The sequence below is a fragment of the Giraffa tippelskirchi genome, chromosome 14, assembly GCF_054371585.1.
Source record: "Giraffa tippelskirchi isolate mGirTip1 chromosome 14, T2T-mGirTip1v1.2.pri, whole genome shotgun sequence".
Taxonomy (NCBI): Eukaryota; Metazoa; Chordata; class Mammalia; order Artiodactyla; family Giraffidae; genus Giraffa; species Giraffa tippelskirchi.
This window is the reverse complement of record NC_137288.1, coordinates 60550331-60568843: the sequence shown is the minus strand read 5'-3', so window position 1 is coordinate 60568843 and position 18513 is coordinate 60550331. Positions and strand designations below refer to the sequence as shown.

The 18513-nt window shown below is 37.9% G+C and overlaps 1 protein-coding gene across 18 annotated transcripts in view; it reads left to right on the top strand.

Moving 5' to 3' along the window:
* DYM (dymeclin) overlaps positions 1-18513 on the top strand; it is a 384258-nt gene that overhangs the window by 126015 nt on the left and 239730 nt on the right. For 13 of the 18 annotated variants that reach the window (XR_014074652.1, XM_081561989.1, XM_081561982.1 and 10 more), the window contains 3 exons: positions 3935-4117; positions 10265-10443; positions 12991-13116. Coding sequence is in view for 17 of the 18 variants with exons in the window: in XM_081561989.1 (XP_081418115.1) it covers positions 3935-4117; positions 10265-10443; positions 12991-13116 (488 nt within the window). In the remaining variant the exon portion in view is untranslated. The remainder of the gene's footprint in view (positions 1-3934; positions 4118-10264; positions 10444-12990; positions 13117-18513) is intronic. The other 5 variants (XM_081561983.1, XM_081561985.1, XM_081561988.1 and 2 more) reach the window with 1 other exon arrangement.

Sequence of the window (18513 nt, the reverse complement as noted above, 5' to 3'; positions counted from 1 at the left end):
TCCAGTGTTCTTTCCTAGAGAATCCCAGGGACTGGGGAGCCTGGTGGGCTGCCGTCTATGGGGTCGCACAGAGTCGGACACGACTGAAGCGACTTAGCAGCAGCAGGGAAGCCTAGGGTGCTGGAGTTCATAGAATTGCAATGAATTGGACTTGACAGCACTAAACAACAACAACAACACTTAATTGTGTTAGGATACTGGTTTGGCTTTTAATAGAGATCAGATACCAGGGGCTTAAAAAAAAAATAGAAGATTTACATTTCTCTCACGTAAAAATCGAAGCTAGTCTAGAGGTATAGGCAGGTTTGCTTCCTGAGGCCATCCAGAGAACAAGGTTCCTTCTCTTGTTTTGCCATTCCCTTGGTCGCATCCTCATGCACAAAGCTGAATCTGCCTGCCCACCCCTCTACCTGGGTTCTTGCGCATGTGAAGCGTGAGGATTGGAAGAGAAAATAAGTTCTTTTTAAGGATATAATCTAAAACTTGTATGTGCTGTTCCTACTCACATCCTGTTGGCTGCAATTTAGTTATGTGGCCATAGTTTTCTGTAAGGAAGATTGGGAAATGTAGTTCTGCCCAGCTAAACGGCAGGGCATTTTATTAATAAAAGGAAAGAGAGCATGATATTGGGATCAGGTAGTTGCTCTGCCATAATGTCTGCCCTGGAATGCATGTTCAGTGATTTCATTGGCAAAACTGTCTTCCCTTATTTCACTACACTTACAGAGGAAAAGGATAGATACCTTAAGAGTTAGGTATATTTGTTGGATCATTATGGCAATTAAAATTGATATGAATATTTGCTTCCTCTTTCTCTAAACTCCTTAGAGACAAAGTATGATTTTTTTCTTGTTTGTATTTTTTATACCTGGCATAGGGCCTAACCCTAATTAGATACTTGCTGCCTATTTATTGACCAATTACCCTTTTTTCTGTGTTGATTGAAATGTCTCTAGCAGAATTTTCATAAGTATTTATCTGACTTGCTTTCTCCTTAATTTCTTCATGATATCTGTTTTGTTACAGGATTACAACTCAAAATATATGAATATGACCCTTTTATCAGATTTCTATAGCTATGGAAGACAGTATAGTATGTTATCATGTGTTTTTAGTATAGTTTTGCTTGAATAATTAGTGTTTTATAATATAGATTTTAGATATAAGAAATCAGTTGTAGTGTGGCAAGTGGCATGTTTAGTAATGTGAAAAAAGTAGTAATTTACCTTAATTCAATTGTCTTAATAGTTTGAGTTCAAAATTTCTTAAAATGAGTTGTTTTTTCTTTGATTATTATTTACTGATGTTTCAGTTTGTCACACTTTATATTTTTCTCACATTTTTATTCTTAAGGATAAATAATCTTAAGTCACTACTCTTAAAAGGTTGAATCATCAACACTCAGTTTTTTTCTTTTAGTTAATTTCAGTACTCTTAGTTAGATGAATTTTATTTTAAGCATTTATTTGTAGACCTGAGGGATACAATTAAAGAACTTTGGAGATCATTCTTAATTTGGTTTTTAGAACAGAAGGAAATATACTGTAACTTTCCCTTATTTTTCTGGTGGAGAGAAACCTTTTTTTGCCAGCAGGAAAATGCAATTCCACTAAGATTCTTGGGTCAGAGATCAGAGGCTTGGATCAGCAAAAAGAAACGAACTTTTGGAAGAATTTTAGTCCAATATTATGGGCCAGTTTAAACTACAATGTAGGCAATGGCAGGGTGCCTCGCTTTTCCCTATAAGGAAGGAAAAGCCACATAGCAGTGATATTTACCAGAGTAAGGAAAGAGGGCTGTGTGTTGGGTGGGGGTGGGGTGGGAGAGCTTCTCAATAAAATGTTCATTTGTCTGACATTATAAGCAGCTTTGCAGCCCTCTTGGAAAAACTTGAAGAGGGTAAAAAAAAAAAAAAGGAGACTTGAATTTCTGTTAAAAGAGAATGAGAATTTTGTTTGTTGAATTTGTCCAGGGCTAGTCGACTCTTATTTCTCCTAGTGATGAAGATGTGCAGCTGTGAAGAGAATCCCCCCAAAAAATCACTTATATTTTACCTTGGAGAGCATTTTGTGATTATTTTTATTGCCGATTGAACTTTCTAGTTGTGTTTTTCTTTGCTTGCAATCCTGGAACACACAGTGGTGGATATAGGGGTAGGCAGTTATGGAGCATACTCTGAGTGGAAGGAAGTGACTGGAAATTTTTAAAAATGTCAAGATAAACAGCAAATCAGTTCCAAAGCAAATAATACTTGGCTACTGGTTGTACTTTCTTATATAATTTTGCTTCTCTTATTAAATGCCTCAAATTTCCCAACTATGTTGTGAACATTGTTTTGAATAAATTTAAGTTTGTGTGTAGTGGTCACTTATTTTTTTAGTTTGTTTTTAATTGTGTGTGTGTGTGTATATATATATATATATACACACATTATTTTTTAAAAATATTTTTTTCCATATGGTTTATCATGGAATGTTGAATATGGTTCTCTGTGCTATACAGTAGGACCTTGTTGTTTATCCTTTCTATATGTAAAAGCTTATATCTACTAACCCCAACCTCCCACTCCATTCTTCCCTCACCCATGCCCCCTTGGCAACCACCAGGTTCTTCTCTATGTCTGTAACTCTGTTTCTGTTTCATAGATAGACTCATTTGTGTCATATTTTAGATTCCACATATAAGTGATAGTCTTTTTCTTTCTGACTTATTTCACTTAGTATGATAATATCTAGTTGCATCCATGTTGTTTCAGATAGCATTATTTCATTCTTGTTTATGAGTGAATAGTATTCCATTTTATCTATGTACCACATCCTCTTTATCCGTTTATCTGTGGATGGACATTTAAGTTATTTCCATGTCTTGGCTATTATGAATAGTGCCACTGTGAACATAGGGATGCCCATATCTTTCCCTGGAGCCTCAGAGGTAAAGAATCTGCCTGCCAATGCAGGAGATGCAGGTTTGCTCCCTGGGTTGGGAAGATTCCCAGGAGAAGGAAATGGTAACCCACTCCAGTATTCTTGCCTGCAAAATCCCATGGATAGAGGAGCCTGGCGTGCTGCAGTCCATGGGGTCGCAAAAAGTTGGATGTGACTTAGCGACTAAACAAAAACAACAACTGGATATATGCACAGGAGTGGGATTGCTTAATCATACGGTAATTCTATTTTTAGTTTTCTGAGGAACCTCCAACAAATAAGTCTTTTACCTCTTGTTTAGGTTAGGTTTATTCCTAAGTTTTTTTTTTTTAATGTGATTAAATGCATTTTTTAATCCAGTTTAAGTATCAAGGAGATTTTTCTGGCCTTGTCAAATGAGTGTATAGCTATGATTCTTGTTCTATAGTTTGGCACTGCATATATAATATGAGAAATATTATAATATATAATATATATATATATAAAACGTTGAGGGTTTGGTAGACTTACTTGTAAAATAAAAATTTGGACTTGGTTTGCTTTTCAACATTGGCTCTTTGACTCTGGTTTACACTCTTCTAAAGTTATTTATCCATTCAGACTTTTGCCTTCTTTGCCAATTTTGGCATTTTGTATTTTCCTAGATATACATATTTTGCTTAGGTTTTCAAAAATATTGGTATAAAGTTGTACATGAAATTTTCTTATAATTGTGTATGTATTTTGATATATAAAGAAAAATTGAGAAAGGTATGTAAGAAACTTAATAATATCCTGTGATTATCTTTGGAAGGTGGAAGTGGAATTATGGGAACAGGAACTGATAGTCTTTAGAAGTCTTATGTCCATGGGCAATATGAGAATTTCCAAATGATGGACCTGTTTTACTTTCATAACCAAAAAAGAGTATTATTTAAAACTTTAGAATATGAGAAAGTATACAATAGTGTACAGAAATAGATTCCTCTTGCTAGTCCCAGCACATTTCAGTTGTGTGTTTTCTTCTCAAGCTGGACTCTGGACTGTCTTCACACTGGGCGGTGTGGGCAGCAAAATGGCCGCTGCCCCAGAACTTTCTTCCCCTCTGGCCAACCAGAGTCTTCTGCTTCTGCTGGTGCTGGCCAACCTGACAGACGCTGCAGATGCACCAAACCCCTACAGACAGGCCATCATGTCTTTTAAGAACACACAAGGTTTGTGGTATTTTTTTTTACTCTGAATATTCTTTTCTAATGAGGAAAGATGGTATTGCTTACCTCAAATTGTTTACTGTTTTTCACCTGTGGGGATGACTGTCAATTTGTGTATTTTCATGTTGATTTAAGATGAGAAAAACTTAAATTTTATGTCCGTATTCTCAGGAAGGTCAAGTAAATTTCAGATGAAAACTGTAGTTCTTTGTATCTATTTATATTTACATTTCTTTCCAAGATAACCAAGCCAGCATGGGCTTAATTTGGATCCACCTGTCCTACCTATTGGGGCTTCCCTGGTGACACTAGTGGTAAAGAATCTGCCTGCAATGCAATAGATGCAGGAGAAGCGGGTTCAATCCCTGGGTCGGTAAGATCCTCTGGAGGAGGCCATGGTAACCCACTCCAGTATTCTTGCCTGGAGAATCCCATGGACAGAGGAGCCTGGCGGGCTTCATAGGGTTGCAAAGAGTTGGACATGACTGAAGTGACTTAGCACATAGTCCGACCTATTAGGTGAAGGAATTAACCTAAGGAAATGATAATGTTGTTTGAAATTTTTTATTTAAAGTCTGTGTTCCAGTTAGAGTTTTATAGAACTAAAAATAATAACAGAGCTTAGCAAACTTTTCCTGCAAAGGGGAAGATGGCTTTGCAGGGGTCCCTGTCACACACACAAACACACACCCACACACACACCCACTTAACTGCCCTTGAAGTATAAAAACAGTACAGAAAGAAAGTGAAAGTCGCTCAGTTGTGTCCAATTCTTTGCAACCCCATGGACTAAAGAGTCCCTGGAATTCTCTAGGCCAGAATACTGGAGTGGGTAGCCTTTCCCTTCTCCAGGGGATCTTCCCAACCCAGGGACCGAACCCAGGTCTTCTGCATTGGAGGTGGATTCTTTACCAGCTGAGCCACCAGGGAAGCCCAAGAGTACTGGAGTGATTAGCCTATCTCTTCTCCAGCAGATCTTCCTGACCCAGGAATTAAACCAGGGTCTCCTGCACTGCAGGTGGATTCTTTACCAGCTGAGCTACTAGGGAAGCACAAAAAAGCAGCACAGGTAATACATAAGCAAATGAGCAAGGCTGGGTGCCAGTAAAACTTTATTTCCAAAGCAGGTGGTGGACTGTCTGTGGGCTGTAATTTACCAAACCCTGAAGTAGAGCATGCGCAAATACTTCCCATGTTGAAACAGTAATCACTTGTCAAAAGGTTACACTCCAAAAGCAAGATTAATATGGTAGCTAGGTTTTCAAAATACATCCAACACTAGTGTAATTAAGATGGGTTAGAAGTGCAGTTATTGGATGGGAACACTTTCAAGGCTTCTGGTGTTCTTTGCTTTGTTCTTTTCCAGAGCTGTGCTAGAATGTTTCTTACAGACAGTGGATGAATGTGCCAGTTTTTGTGCCTTTGTCAATTCTGGCATTATTATTTGCAGGGGGATATGTGTCTCTAGGGCTTCCTAGGTGGCACAGTGGTAAAGAATCCACCTGCCAATGCAGGAGATGCAAAAGTTGCATGTTCGATCTCTGAGTTGGAAAGATCCTGTGAAGTAGGAAATAGTAACTCACTCCAGTATTCTAGCTTGAAAAATCTCATGAACAAGGGCCCTGGTGGGCTACAGTCCTTAGGGTTGCAAAGAGTTGGACACGACTGAGTGTGCACACACACACACACACACACGAGTCTCTAACAAGTTAAATAGGTAAGTAATGAAAACTCACACTTCACTGAACTCACTGGCTGTTCAGTGGTTAAGACTGCACTTCCAATGCAGAGGGTGCAGGTTTGATCCCTGGTTGGGAAACTAAGACCCATATGCTATGCAACACAACCAAAAAAATTTACATTATGTTATAAACCAATGTAACCTCAATAAAAAGTAGGGGAAACTGGACAAAAAAAAAAAAGAAATGAAAATCCATGTATCAAATAGTATTTTGTTTTCTCATGTCTATACTCTTCTTAGTGACAGTGTGACTTTAGGGCTAAAAAAGGAAGTTTTAGAGTCAAGGTGATCTGAGTTCATGTCACACTCCTGTTATTTCAGAGCTATCAAGCCTTTCACAATAAACCTTATCAGGCCTTATCTCATTATCAGGCCAATATCAGGCCTTATCTCAGTAAGCCTCAATGGCTTTTTCAGTAAAATGAAGATAGTTTCACCTAATTGGATTTGTGTAAGTACCACACAAGGTAAGGTTTTAAAATAATTAGCTCAGACTTTGCAGCATAGCAGGTGTTTAGTATATGGTACCTCCTGCTGTTATTTTGCTGCTCTGGCCAAAGGATACTGTTCAGGGTTGAACCTCCTTGGGAGAGTCATCTTTGGAGAGACTGTGATATAGTGATTCAGAACATTGGCTTTAGGGTTAGATTGACCCTAAAGGAGTCGTATCCCAGGTTTTATTTTAAGTATTAGATTGCTTATTAATAAAGCAGGGATTATAATCTCTGGCTCATAATGTTTTATAAGAATTAAGTTAGCATTTATCATAGGACAGACTCACTAAATTATTGCTACTTTTGTAAGAAACAGTATAATGTGGTGGAAACAACAGAAGCTGATCTGTGTTTACTCAGGAATATTCTTGGAAAAGTTGATGTATGGCGGAGACCATCACAATATTGTAAAATAATTATCTTCCAATTAAAATAAATAAATAAAATTTTTAACAAGTTGCTTAATCTCTGTAAGCCTCTATTTTGTAAAACTGATCAGAGTAATGACATGGTTGTCATATGGGTTAAGTAAGGGATAATATGAATAAAGCTGTCAGTATAATGGCTGGTTCATAGTACTTACTAGCTAGTAACAGACACACAACATATGTATTTCATTTGTAGTCAGGCTGGTGAAGTTGTTATTTTACTTCCATTGTAAGGAGGAGTACTATGTCCAGGACCTTCCTACACTGTGTCTTCTGTAAAATTTGCATCCTCAATATATTCAGCCCTTCCTTTTTCCATCCTTTGCAAAAATATAGATCAGTCTTACAAAACAGTTACTTTTATATGTGTCAAAAATACAGAGTACATACTAAACAAGGATTAGAATTGAAAAAAATAACCTGTGTTCTGAATGTGGAAGGAAAAGTGAGGGCATTTTGTAATAAAGTTAAAGATATTTTTTAGGTACATTTTTCTCACAAATGTAAAGTTAAGAAAGGAAAATCTGAGAAGCATAGGGCTGTGCTATCAAAGACTTTGTTGCTACACGTTTCTTTTCCATAAGAGCATGGCTTCTGGAAATGTTAGAACAGTGTTGCTTTGGTTGTTTTTTTTTTTTAATTTTGTTTTCTTTTGCTAGTGGTTCTGTGTCTTAAAAAAAAAGTTCTTTGTGCTTACTTGTCAAAACATGTTAAAATATTGTTCTTTGTGCTGTCTTGTGCTAGAGTTTTATCTGATGAAACTATAATTTTCTCTTAAGTCAGTTAACCTAACTTTACCTCCTTTTTAACTTCCTAACCTTGCTTGCTTCAGTTTTTAAGCAAATTCAGTAAACTGTAGGAAAGGGGCTATGTCAGTTTTGGAATATCAAGAATTTTTCCTGTGTGGGTTGTAATTTGTGCTTTTCATCGCTTCAATAATTCTACTTAAAAAAAGTTTCTTAATAGTTGTAGTCAATTAGTTTTAAGTTTTCCTTTAAAAAATGTTTTCTAAGTTTTCCAGTAGTTGTCTTAGATTTGGTATGTTCTATTATAGAACACAATGTTGAGCAAACTGATTTTAATATTTTTGTCATTTAAATTATGTATTATCCTAGCCATTTTCTTCATAAATGGATTAATTACATAGATGAATACTTTAACCCTGATAATTCATTTGAAAAAAGTTAACTTCGAGGCAAAAAAGATCTTCATGACTCAGATAATCACGATGGTGTGATCACTCACCTAGAGCCAGACATCCTGGAATGTGAAGTCAAGTGGGCCTTAGGAAGCATCGCTACAAACAAAGCTAGTGGAGGTGATGGAATTCCGGTTGAGCTACTTCAAATCCTGAAAGATGACGCTGTGAAAGTGCTACACTCAATATGCCAGCAAATTTGGAAAACTCAGCAGTGGCCACAGGACTGGAAAAGGTCAGTTTTCGTTCCAATCCCAAAGAAAGGCAATGCCAAAGAATGCTCAAACTACTGCACAATTGCACTCATCTCACACGCTAGCAAAGTAATGCTCAAAAATTCTCCAAGCCAGGCTTCAACAATACGTGAACCCAGAACTTCCAGATGTTCAAGCTGGTTTTAGAAAAGGCAGAGGAACCAGAGATCAAATTGCCAGTATCCGCTGGACCATCGAAAAAGCAAGAGAGTTCCAGAAAAACATCAGTTTCTGCTTCATTGACTATGCCAAAGCCTTTGACTGTGTGGATCACAATAAATTGTGGAAAATTCTTCAAGAGATGGGCATACCAGATCACCTGACCTGCCTCTTGAGAAACCTGTATGCAGGTCAGGAAGCAACAGTTAGAACTGGACATGGAACAACAGACTGGTTCCAAATAGGAAAAGGAGTACGTCAAGGCTGTATATTGTCACCCTGCTTATATTTAACTTATATGCAGAGTACATCATGAGAAACGCTGGGCTGGAGGAAGCACAAGCTGGAATCAAGATTGCTGGGAGAAATATCAATAATCTCAGATATGAGGATGACACCACCCTTATGGCAGAAAGTGAAGAAGAACTAAAGAGCCTCTTGATGAAAGTGAAAGAGAGTGAAACAGTTGGCTTAAAGCTCAACATTCAGAAAACTAAGATCATGGCATCTGGTCCCATCACTTCATGGCAAATAGATGGGGAAACAGTGGAAACAGTGGCTGACTTTATTTTTTGGGGCTCCAAAATCACTGCAGATGGTGATTGCAGCTATGAAATTAAAAGACGCTTACTCCTTGGAAGGAAAGTTTTGACCAACCTAGACAGCATATTAAAAAGCAGAGACGTTACTTTGTCAACAGAGGTCCATCTAGTCAAGGCTATGGTTTTTCCAGTGGTCATGTATGGATGTGAGAGTTGGACGGTGAAGAAAGCTGAGCGCCGCAGAATTGATGCTTTTGAACTGTGGTGTTGGAGAAGACTGTTGAGAGTCCCTTGGACTGCAAGGAGATCCAACCAGTCCATCCTAAAGGGGATCAGTCCTGGGTGTTCACTGGAAGGACTGATGTTAAAGCTGAAACCCCAGTACTTTGGCCACCTGATGCAAAGAGCTGACTCATTTGAAAAGACCCTGATGCTGGGAAAGATTGATGGCAGGAGGAGAAAGGGACGACAGAGGATGAGATGGTTGGATGGCATCATCGACTCGATGGACATGGGTTTGGGTGGACTCTGGCAGTTGGTGATGGACAGGGAGGCCTGGCGTGCTGCGGTTCATGGGTCGCAAAGAGTCGGACACAACCAAGTGACTGAACTGAACTGACTGAACTTCACGGCAGTTGTTTTGCTGTTTCTTTTTAATTTTTATTTTACAAGAGGATTTCCTGTTTGTCTCTGGATATTTTTATTTAGGACTAATGGCTGTTTAGTTTTGGAATTAATAACAAAGCTTTTCAATGTCATGGTTAAATTATATGTGTTAGAGTTTTTTGTTTTTTTTTTTTAATCTACCTCCATAGCTGTACTTATTTAAGTTTATATTTTATTGACAATTTAATTCAGCTGTATTAATGCAAAAATAGTAATGGAGTGAAACTACATGACTTAGTTTAGGTTTTTTTTTTTTTAATACTTGGCTTAAAAAAAGCCACTCTGTTGCATGGTATTTGCTCGTATATTTATAATCATTGGAAAGCTGTGGCTTAGATAGTACCAAGAAATAAATTGTCCTAGTTTGGGTTGGATTGGGTTGGGTTTTTGTGTTTCTTTTTGTGGGGGATTTTGTGTTTGTGTGTGAGAAAATTTCAATTCTAGTCTCAGCAAATTTCAAATATACTATCAATTGTAGTCATGTTTTAGTTTAGTTCTTTTTAAAGTAAAATTTAGAACACTAATTGCAATTTTGAGCCTGAAATGTAGCAACTTATATAAAATTAATTGGAATTGAATTGTATACATTAACAGTAGTTTTATTATTTATATCAGTCACAGTCTAGAAAATCTAATATTTTTAAGATTTTGTGTTTTCTGTGTTCCAGATAGCAGTCCTTTCCCCTCTTCAATCCCACATGCTTTCCAGATTAACTTCAACAGTCTGTACATGGCCCTGTGTGAACAGCAGACATCCGACCAAGCTACTCTTCTTTTGTATACATTGCTCCATCAGAACAGCAATATTAGAACGTACATGTTGGCTCGCACAGATATGGAAAATCTTGTAAGTATCATATTAAGCATAGTTTTTGTATTTTATAATATTTTGAAGAGTAATTTTGTTTTCCCAGGAGTATATGTATGTTGTTTGCCTGGCTGCAAAGGTGGATAGTCAAGAAGTTGATAGGGAGGTGACACCAGGCAAAGGCAGAGGTCTGAGTTTTACAGTGTAGGAGACAGTGCACGTAGAGATGGGAGTCACAGAGCAGAGCAGGAGAGCACACGCCACAGCAAGCTTCCCTGTCCTTAAGATCCTTAACAGCTCACCCGCTGCCCATGATTCAGCCTGGATCAGTCCCACAAGACATACTGGCCACCACTCTCAAGGAGATACTTATACCCTCTTGGTTCCTTTCCACTACTAAGTGTCCACCCACCATGTTCAAGTCATAGTTGCTGCGTATTGCTGATAAGTATGGCTAAAAGGAAGGGTGATTTTTTTCAACTCAACTCCCAAATGTCCTATCCCTTCAACCGGCTTAGATGCTAAGGCTGTCTTGAACTCAATTCCTGGAGTGTTATAGTTATTTTAAGGTACTATTGCTAGGCATCACATAATTGCACGTTATCCTTCACTGTGTGAGTGCGATTGGTTCCAATTTTTGCTCATAGACAAAAATCCCTCTAGGCAATCACTGATTTCCATTGTAACTAATATGTAAATAATAATGTTTCTATGGAAAGTAAACTACCTCACTAAGGTATTAATGTCACATTTGAAATAGATAATATCTAGGTAAATATTCATGCATTAATAAAATTGTGACCATCTCTGAAATAGCCAGCAGCTTGCTGGTGGCAACAGGAATGTCCCCTCTACACCAGTTTTTACAGACTGATAGCAGATTCCCCAGGGATTTGGTGGCATTTAAGATGAAAATAGTAAGCATGGATATTAGAATCTGTTTGAAGAGTATATTCTATGTCAAAGTGACACTAAGACAGAAAAATGTGATGAAAGAACCTGTTTGCACACCAGCTATATGTGGAAAACATTGGCTTAAATAGTGAAGTTGGGTGTGACAAGGTACTGCTCATGTGAGTAAAAACTTGGAAAGGCTTATTTACTAATGAGTGAGTGAATATAAGGAGACAGTTCTGAGCATGGTGTAGCCTAAAGGAAATGATGGCAATAGGCATAAAGCCCATGACATTGTCTGCTCTAGAAAGTTCCATGGTAAGGATGTTTGTTGGTACATAAGATCATGCAGGAAAATAATTGTCTGTATATGATGACTTAACACCAGTGAAGAGTTAAAAGGTTTTGTTTGGGGATTTTGAGGGGAGGAATGGGGAGAGGTGGGGCTTGTATTGATAGACTTGTTTTCATTTTTAATGTTTTGCATAGATGACTTTTATAGTATTTTAGCTGATGTCCTTCCCTGTCCTTTTTGTTCTATAATTTGTTGAATCTGATTAGAAAATATGTTACTGGTAGGAAATTCACTGTGCTGGTCTGATTTTGTTGTTAACAATTCTTTTACCCTAGCATCTTTGCTATTAAAAAGGTAATGTTTGACATCGTACAGTGATTCTAAGAACGTTGTTTAGTCATTAAAAGTGAGTGAAGTTGCTCAGTCATGTCCAACTCTTTGCAACCCCATGGACTGTAGCCTACCAGGCTTGTCCATCCATGGGATTTTCCAGGCAAGAATACTGGAGTGGGGTGCCATTTCCTTCTCCAAGGGATCGTCCTGACCCAGGGATTGAACCCAGGTCTCCTGCATTGTAGGCAGACGCTTTACCATCTGAGCCACCAGGGAAGTTTAGTCATTAAGTGGAGTCCAACTCTTTGTGACCCCAAGGACTGTAGCTCACCAGACTCCTCTGTCCTTGGGATTCCCCAGGCAAGAATACTGGGGTGGGTTGCCATTTCCTTTTCCAAGGGATTGTCCTGACCCAGGGATCAAACCTGAGCCTGCTGCATTGCAGGTAGATTCTTTACCAACTGAGCTACCAGGGAAGCCCTGTTTCTAAAAGTACCATATTGTATAAGTTCCTGCTAGGCTGGAGACTTGCCTCTGTTGAGTGTCAGGTGTTGGCCATGAGCCTAAGTGGTTTCTGTAAACTCAACCTTTTTTTGGCTGCGTTGGGTCTTCATTGCTATGCACAAGCTTTCTCTAGCTGCAGTGAGCTCGGCTACTCTCTAGTTGTGTGTGCAGGCTTCTCATTGCTGTGGCTTCTCTTGTTGCAGCACTTAGACTCTAGGGCCCAGGCTCAGTAGTTGTGGCGCATGGGCTTAGTTGCCTTATGGCATGTGGGATCTTCCCGAACCAGGCATCAAACCCGTGTTCTCTACATTGGCAGGTGGATTCCTAACCACTGGACCACCAGATAAGTCCCTAAACTCAAACTTTATATGGTGGCAGAGCTTCGCAGTGGGGGATGGTTTTCTCTTCTGGTACATTAGCTCTGCATACGGAAAGTAATTTCAGTCACAGGTTGATTTGTGAAATTAAAGCAAAGAGTATATGATAAAAGTATAGAGGCTGAAAACATTAGTTTTATAATAAAGTAATTGAAATAATAAATTAAAATTTTTATTCACTAGGTTTTACCAATTCTCGAGATTTTGTATCATGTGGAAGAAAGAAATTCACACCATGTGTATATGGCCCTTATTATATTGTTGATACTTACAGAAGATGATGGCTTCAATAGATCCATTCATGAAGTGGTAAGTTATCTTCACTTTGATCAGAGATACCGAATGGACATGTCAGTCCATAAAATTTACCACCCTTAGTGTACCCTTCTTCCTTCTTTTCCTTCTAGTAGATGTTTCTGCAAATGCCTGACTTAGTATTTTTCTTCAGATTTATGAAGTGGTGCTTTTTTTTTTTTTCCTTCTGAATGACTATTATTAGCTACTATTAAAAACTCTCCCCAAATAGTTTCTTTAGGTTTTTAGATAGAAATGTTTTAGATGGAAATTTATTTTATTTTTTTTAAGTTAGTTTATTTATCTATTTTTTAACTTTACAGTATGAATCGCCAGTCCAGGTTCGATGCATGATACAGGGTGCTCTGGGCTGGTGCATCGGGATGACCTGGAGGGATGGGATGGGGAGGGAGGTGGGAGAGGGGTTCTGGAAGGGGAACAAATGTACACCCATGGTGGATTCATGTCAGTGTATGGCAAAACCAATACAATATTGTAAAGTTAGATGGAAATTTAGATAGAAATGTTTATGCTGTGCTGAGGTCATTTTACCTCTCCATTTCCACTTTTTAGTTGTGGTGGAAATGATCAAACAGATTTCCTCTTTTTATATAGAATGAATGAAAGAATAGGGAAGAAGAAAAGGACTGAAAAGTTATTTTATAAAACAATGTAAAATAGTGTACTGTAATTTAATTCCGTAAATTTTAGTCCTGTCAGTGAGTTGCATTCCCAAACTGGTTTTCTCCTCCTCAGTGGTATTTTGTGTCAAAGTAATTCACGTACATAGTTTTAAAACTTACACAGAAGTACTAGGTTTCAGTGCAAAATAGCAGACCCCATGTCCATCCCATACCTGATTGCCCCTCCCCAAAGACAAATGCCATCAGCTCTGTCCATGTTTCTAAATATTTCTTGATTTTCAGATTTATAGATATTAACTGTTACCATCCTAAGGTAGAATATATGATATTAGTTCTCCTTCGTGTACATCTTGAATGTGCCCTCTGGGTTCCTAGACCTGTTTCTAGCACAGAGACTTTTTCCTCTCCCATCTTATTACTATTCTGGGATAACTCAGCTTTTTACTTGTGATGTTTTTATTTTTATTATTGTGATTTTGTTAACTGTTATTCTACCCTCAGATGGACTGTGTGATAATTGTGTTTCCTTTCTTGTACATGTTTTAATTTTTATGTAGAACACCATTGCTTTGTTGTATGTTCATGTACCAATCACTAATGCAACTCCCACTACTTCAACAAAACTAAGAATCCCCTCTCAAGCTATTACAGCACTCTGCCTATTTTCTCAGTTTCATTTTTGTTTTTGGCTCCTGTCTTCGTCTTCATTAGGGGCTTTCCTCAAATGTGTGGTGATTCTTGCTTGTTTATTTGTCTTTAGGAGCAGGCACTAAAACTTTGATTGAAAGTTCTTTGTGTGGGCAGGACTTATTCAACATAATGTGCTCTACATAGTCTATTTCTCTGGCTGTCCTGCTCTCTGTAAGCCTTTTCTTTTGGGGTGATCAATTTCTTAGAAGGGATTCTTTGATATGGGAGAGTGCCATTGAAGCATGTAAATTATCATATGTGAAACGAATTGACAGTCCAGGTTGGATGCATGATACAGGGTCCTCGGGGCTGGTGCACCGGGATGACCCAGAGGGATGGGATGGGGAGGGAGGTGGAAGGGGGGTTATGGAAGGGGAACACATGTACACCCATGGTGGAGTCATGTCAATGTATAGCAAAACCAATACAATATTGTAAAGTTAAAAAATAGATACTGCTACTGCTACTGCTAAGTCGCCTCAGTCGTGTCTGACTCTGTGCGACCCCATAGATGGCAGCCCACCAGGCTCCGCCATCTCTGGGATTCTCCAGGCAGGAATACTGGAGTGGGTTGCCATTTCCTTCTCCAGTGCATGAAAGGGAAAAGTGAAAGTGAAGTTACTCAGTTGTGTCCGACTCTTAGCGACCCCATGGACTGTAGCCTACCAGGCTCCTTTGTCCATGGGATTTTCCAGGCAAGAGTACTGGAGTGGGGTGCCATTGCCTTCTCCGAAAAAATAGATAAATAAACTAATTTTTAAAAAAGGGATTCTTACAGTCTACTATGGGAGTCTAGTATGAGACGGGGCTGGGCGCTTCTCTCTTCAGGTATAAACACTTGCTTCTTTAGAAGAAATTTTATGTGATCTTTTCTCTCCTGTTCCCATTGAAATTATTTTTGCCTCTTGTGTAGTATGACTATCATTTCAACTAAGGTTTAAGGAATACTAGTGCTATAGAAAGAGGATAAAACATAAAATTTTTGATCCTCATATTTAGTAAAGTACCTCGAGAAAAAATATTTGCATTGCTTTAGTTTATTTTTTAAAAAGAGCATTTATCTTTCTTTTGATAAGAAATAAAAAAGTATGATTTTTAAAAATGCTTTTCAACTGAAGTACAACATAGAAAGTACACACATTTTAAACATACAACTTGCAAGTTTCTACACATGTATATACCTGTGTTAATACCACCCAGATCACGTTATTGAACGTTTCTAGCATAATAGAAGACTCTCTTTTGCATATTCTGGTCAATACCCCACACCACCCAGAGTTAACTACATTCTTAGAGAATTTCCTTCTAGTAGATTAGCTTTTACCTCTTCTTGAAATACAGTTGTGTCTGGGGAAAAATAGGTACACGATACATGGACTCTCACAGCATTTTTCTTAAAGCTATAATTATTTCAAAATAAAAAATTTATTAAAATTTAATTTAAAACAGTGGGGAGAAATTTGGAAAAATACTTCTCGAGAGAAGATATATAAACACATGGAAAGTATATAAAAATGGTATATAAGTATATAAAATGGTATATAAGTATATAAATGGTATTAAAATGGTGTATAGGTATATAAAGTATATAAAAATGGCTGTCACTGGGCATTAGGAAATGAAATTAGTGTGTTCTCTTTTATTTTGGCTTCTTTCACTCAGCATAGTATTGCTGAAATTCACAAATGTTACTGCATCATTAGTTTGTTCTTTTTATTGCTATATACTATTCCATTCTGTGAATATGCCACTGTATATTTATTCATCCCCTTCTTGGTGAGTATTTGGCTTTTTTTCCACTTGGGGCCTAATTTTGCTAAAGCATCAGTGCATATATGATCCAGCAATCCCACTCGTGGGCATATATCTAAAGAAAACCATCATTCAAGAAGATGCATGCACCCCAGTGTTCATTGCAGCACTGTTTACAGTAGCCAGGACATGGAAGCAGTCTAAATGTCCACTGGCCAAGGAATGGGTAAAGAAGACGTGGTACATATATGCAATGGAATATTACCTAGCCATTACAAAGAATGAAATAATGCCATTTACAGCAACATGGAGATTGGGGAAATATTGTATGATATTGCTCTTATGGGGCTTCCCTTGTGGCTCAGCTGGTAAAGAATCCGTCTGCAATGCAGAAGACCTGAGTTCAGTCCGTGCGTTGGGAAGATCCCCTGGAGAGGGGAAAGGCTACCCACTCCAGTATTCTGGCCTAGAGAATTCCATGGACTATACAGTCCTTGGAGTTGCAAAGACTCGGACACACTGAGCAACTTTCACTTTCTCTTATGGGAAATTGAAAAAGAAATGATTCAAAGGAACTTATTTGCAAAACAGAAGCAGACTCACAGATGTAGAGAATGAACTTATGGTTATAAGGAGGGACAAGTGAGGGGGAGGGATAGTTAGGAAGTTTGGGATTAACATGTACACACTGCTATATTAAAAATGAATAACCAACAAGGACCTACTGTATAGCATGGGGAACTCTGCTCAATATTATGTAACAACCTAACTGGGAAAAGAATTTGAAAAAGAAAGATACATGTATTTATGTATAACTGAATCACTTTGCTGTACACCTGAAACTATCACAACATTGATGATAAATTGTACAGTTATATAAAGTTGAGAGTTTTTAAAAATTCAATTTTCACTGCATATACTATAATTAAATTTTATTTCTATTTCTTAATGAAAAAGAAATATAGTCAAAGATTTGTACATTTAAAAGTTTAAGATCACCCTTGTGTATGTTCTGATCATACCATGGATAGGAAAACTTCTTTTAATAATTTAAAAATATCTATTTTACTTATTTTTGGCTGTGCTGGATCTTCGTTGCTTTCCTTGGGCTTTCTCTGTTTGTGGTGAGCAGAGGTTTTTCTTTGCTGTGTTGTGTGGGCTTCTCATTTTGATGTCTTCTCTTTTGCAGAGCACAGGCTCTAGACAGGCAGGCTTCGGGAGTTGCAGCACGCGGACTCAGTAGTTGGGGCTCATGGGTTTACTTGCTCCACGGCCTGTGGAATATTCCTGACCAGGGCTGGAACCCATGTCCCCTGCTTTGGCAGATGGATTCTTATCCACTGTGCTACCAGGAAAGTCCCAGCAAACTCTTTCTTAATGAACATTGTCTGTTATCATATTCGTTATCTGTTTATCAGGCTCTTTCTTGGTTATTGGATGAGCCCCAAGAATAATCTGGGATCTTTTGTTCCTGAAAACAGGCACAGCATTGCTAATTTGCTATACTCTTTAAATCAGGAGCTGAGCATATTATATGCTGATGAGTTTCATTGTCCCATTTGTAAATATGCTTGCTGTGGAAATACTTGTGGCTCAGGAAAAAAAATATGTACTTTGAAGCATAAAAAGTGAGTTGTTTATGAAAAAGTTTAAAATTAAAGGAAATCTAAATGGCAGTATTGGTAAATGTTATAATTGACTACCCAGAAAATTGAACAAACTTTCTGGATCATAGATCCAGAAATTAAACTATACAAACTAAATACTGTTTCTACATGCAAATAACAAAAAACTTCAAAATGTGGTATAGAGATAGTACTTAACAATGGCAATAAAACTACTGTGAACCTAGGAATCAATCTAAAACAAATATAATTTTTTAATGGCATGAATTGTCATTTAGTTGTTAAGTTGTGTCCAACTCTTTTGCAACTCTCATGGACTGTGGCCTGCCAGGCTCCTCTATCCATGGTATTTCCCAGTCTAAAACAGTGGAGTAGGTTGCCATTTCCTTGTCTAGAGGATCTTCTTGACTTAGGTATAGAATCTTTGTTTCCTGCATTGGTAGGTGGATTCTTTACCACTGAGCCACCAGGGAAGCCCAAATGAAAAATACTAAATATGTATTAATAAATAGAGATACGGTGTCCACAGATGGGAAGACTCAGTGTCATAAAATTGTTAATTTGCCTTCAAATCAATTACTATGTTCATCTGATCAAAATCTTAGCAGATTTGTGTGTGTATGAGCCTTTAAAAGCTAATCCCAGAAATTATAGGGAAAAGCAAAACGCCTAGGAAGTTTTTGAAACATTTCGTTGTGGAG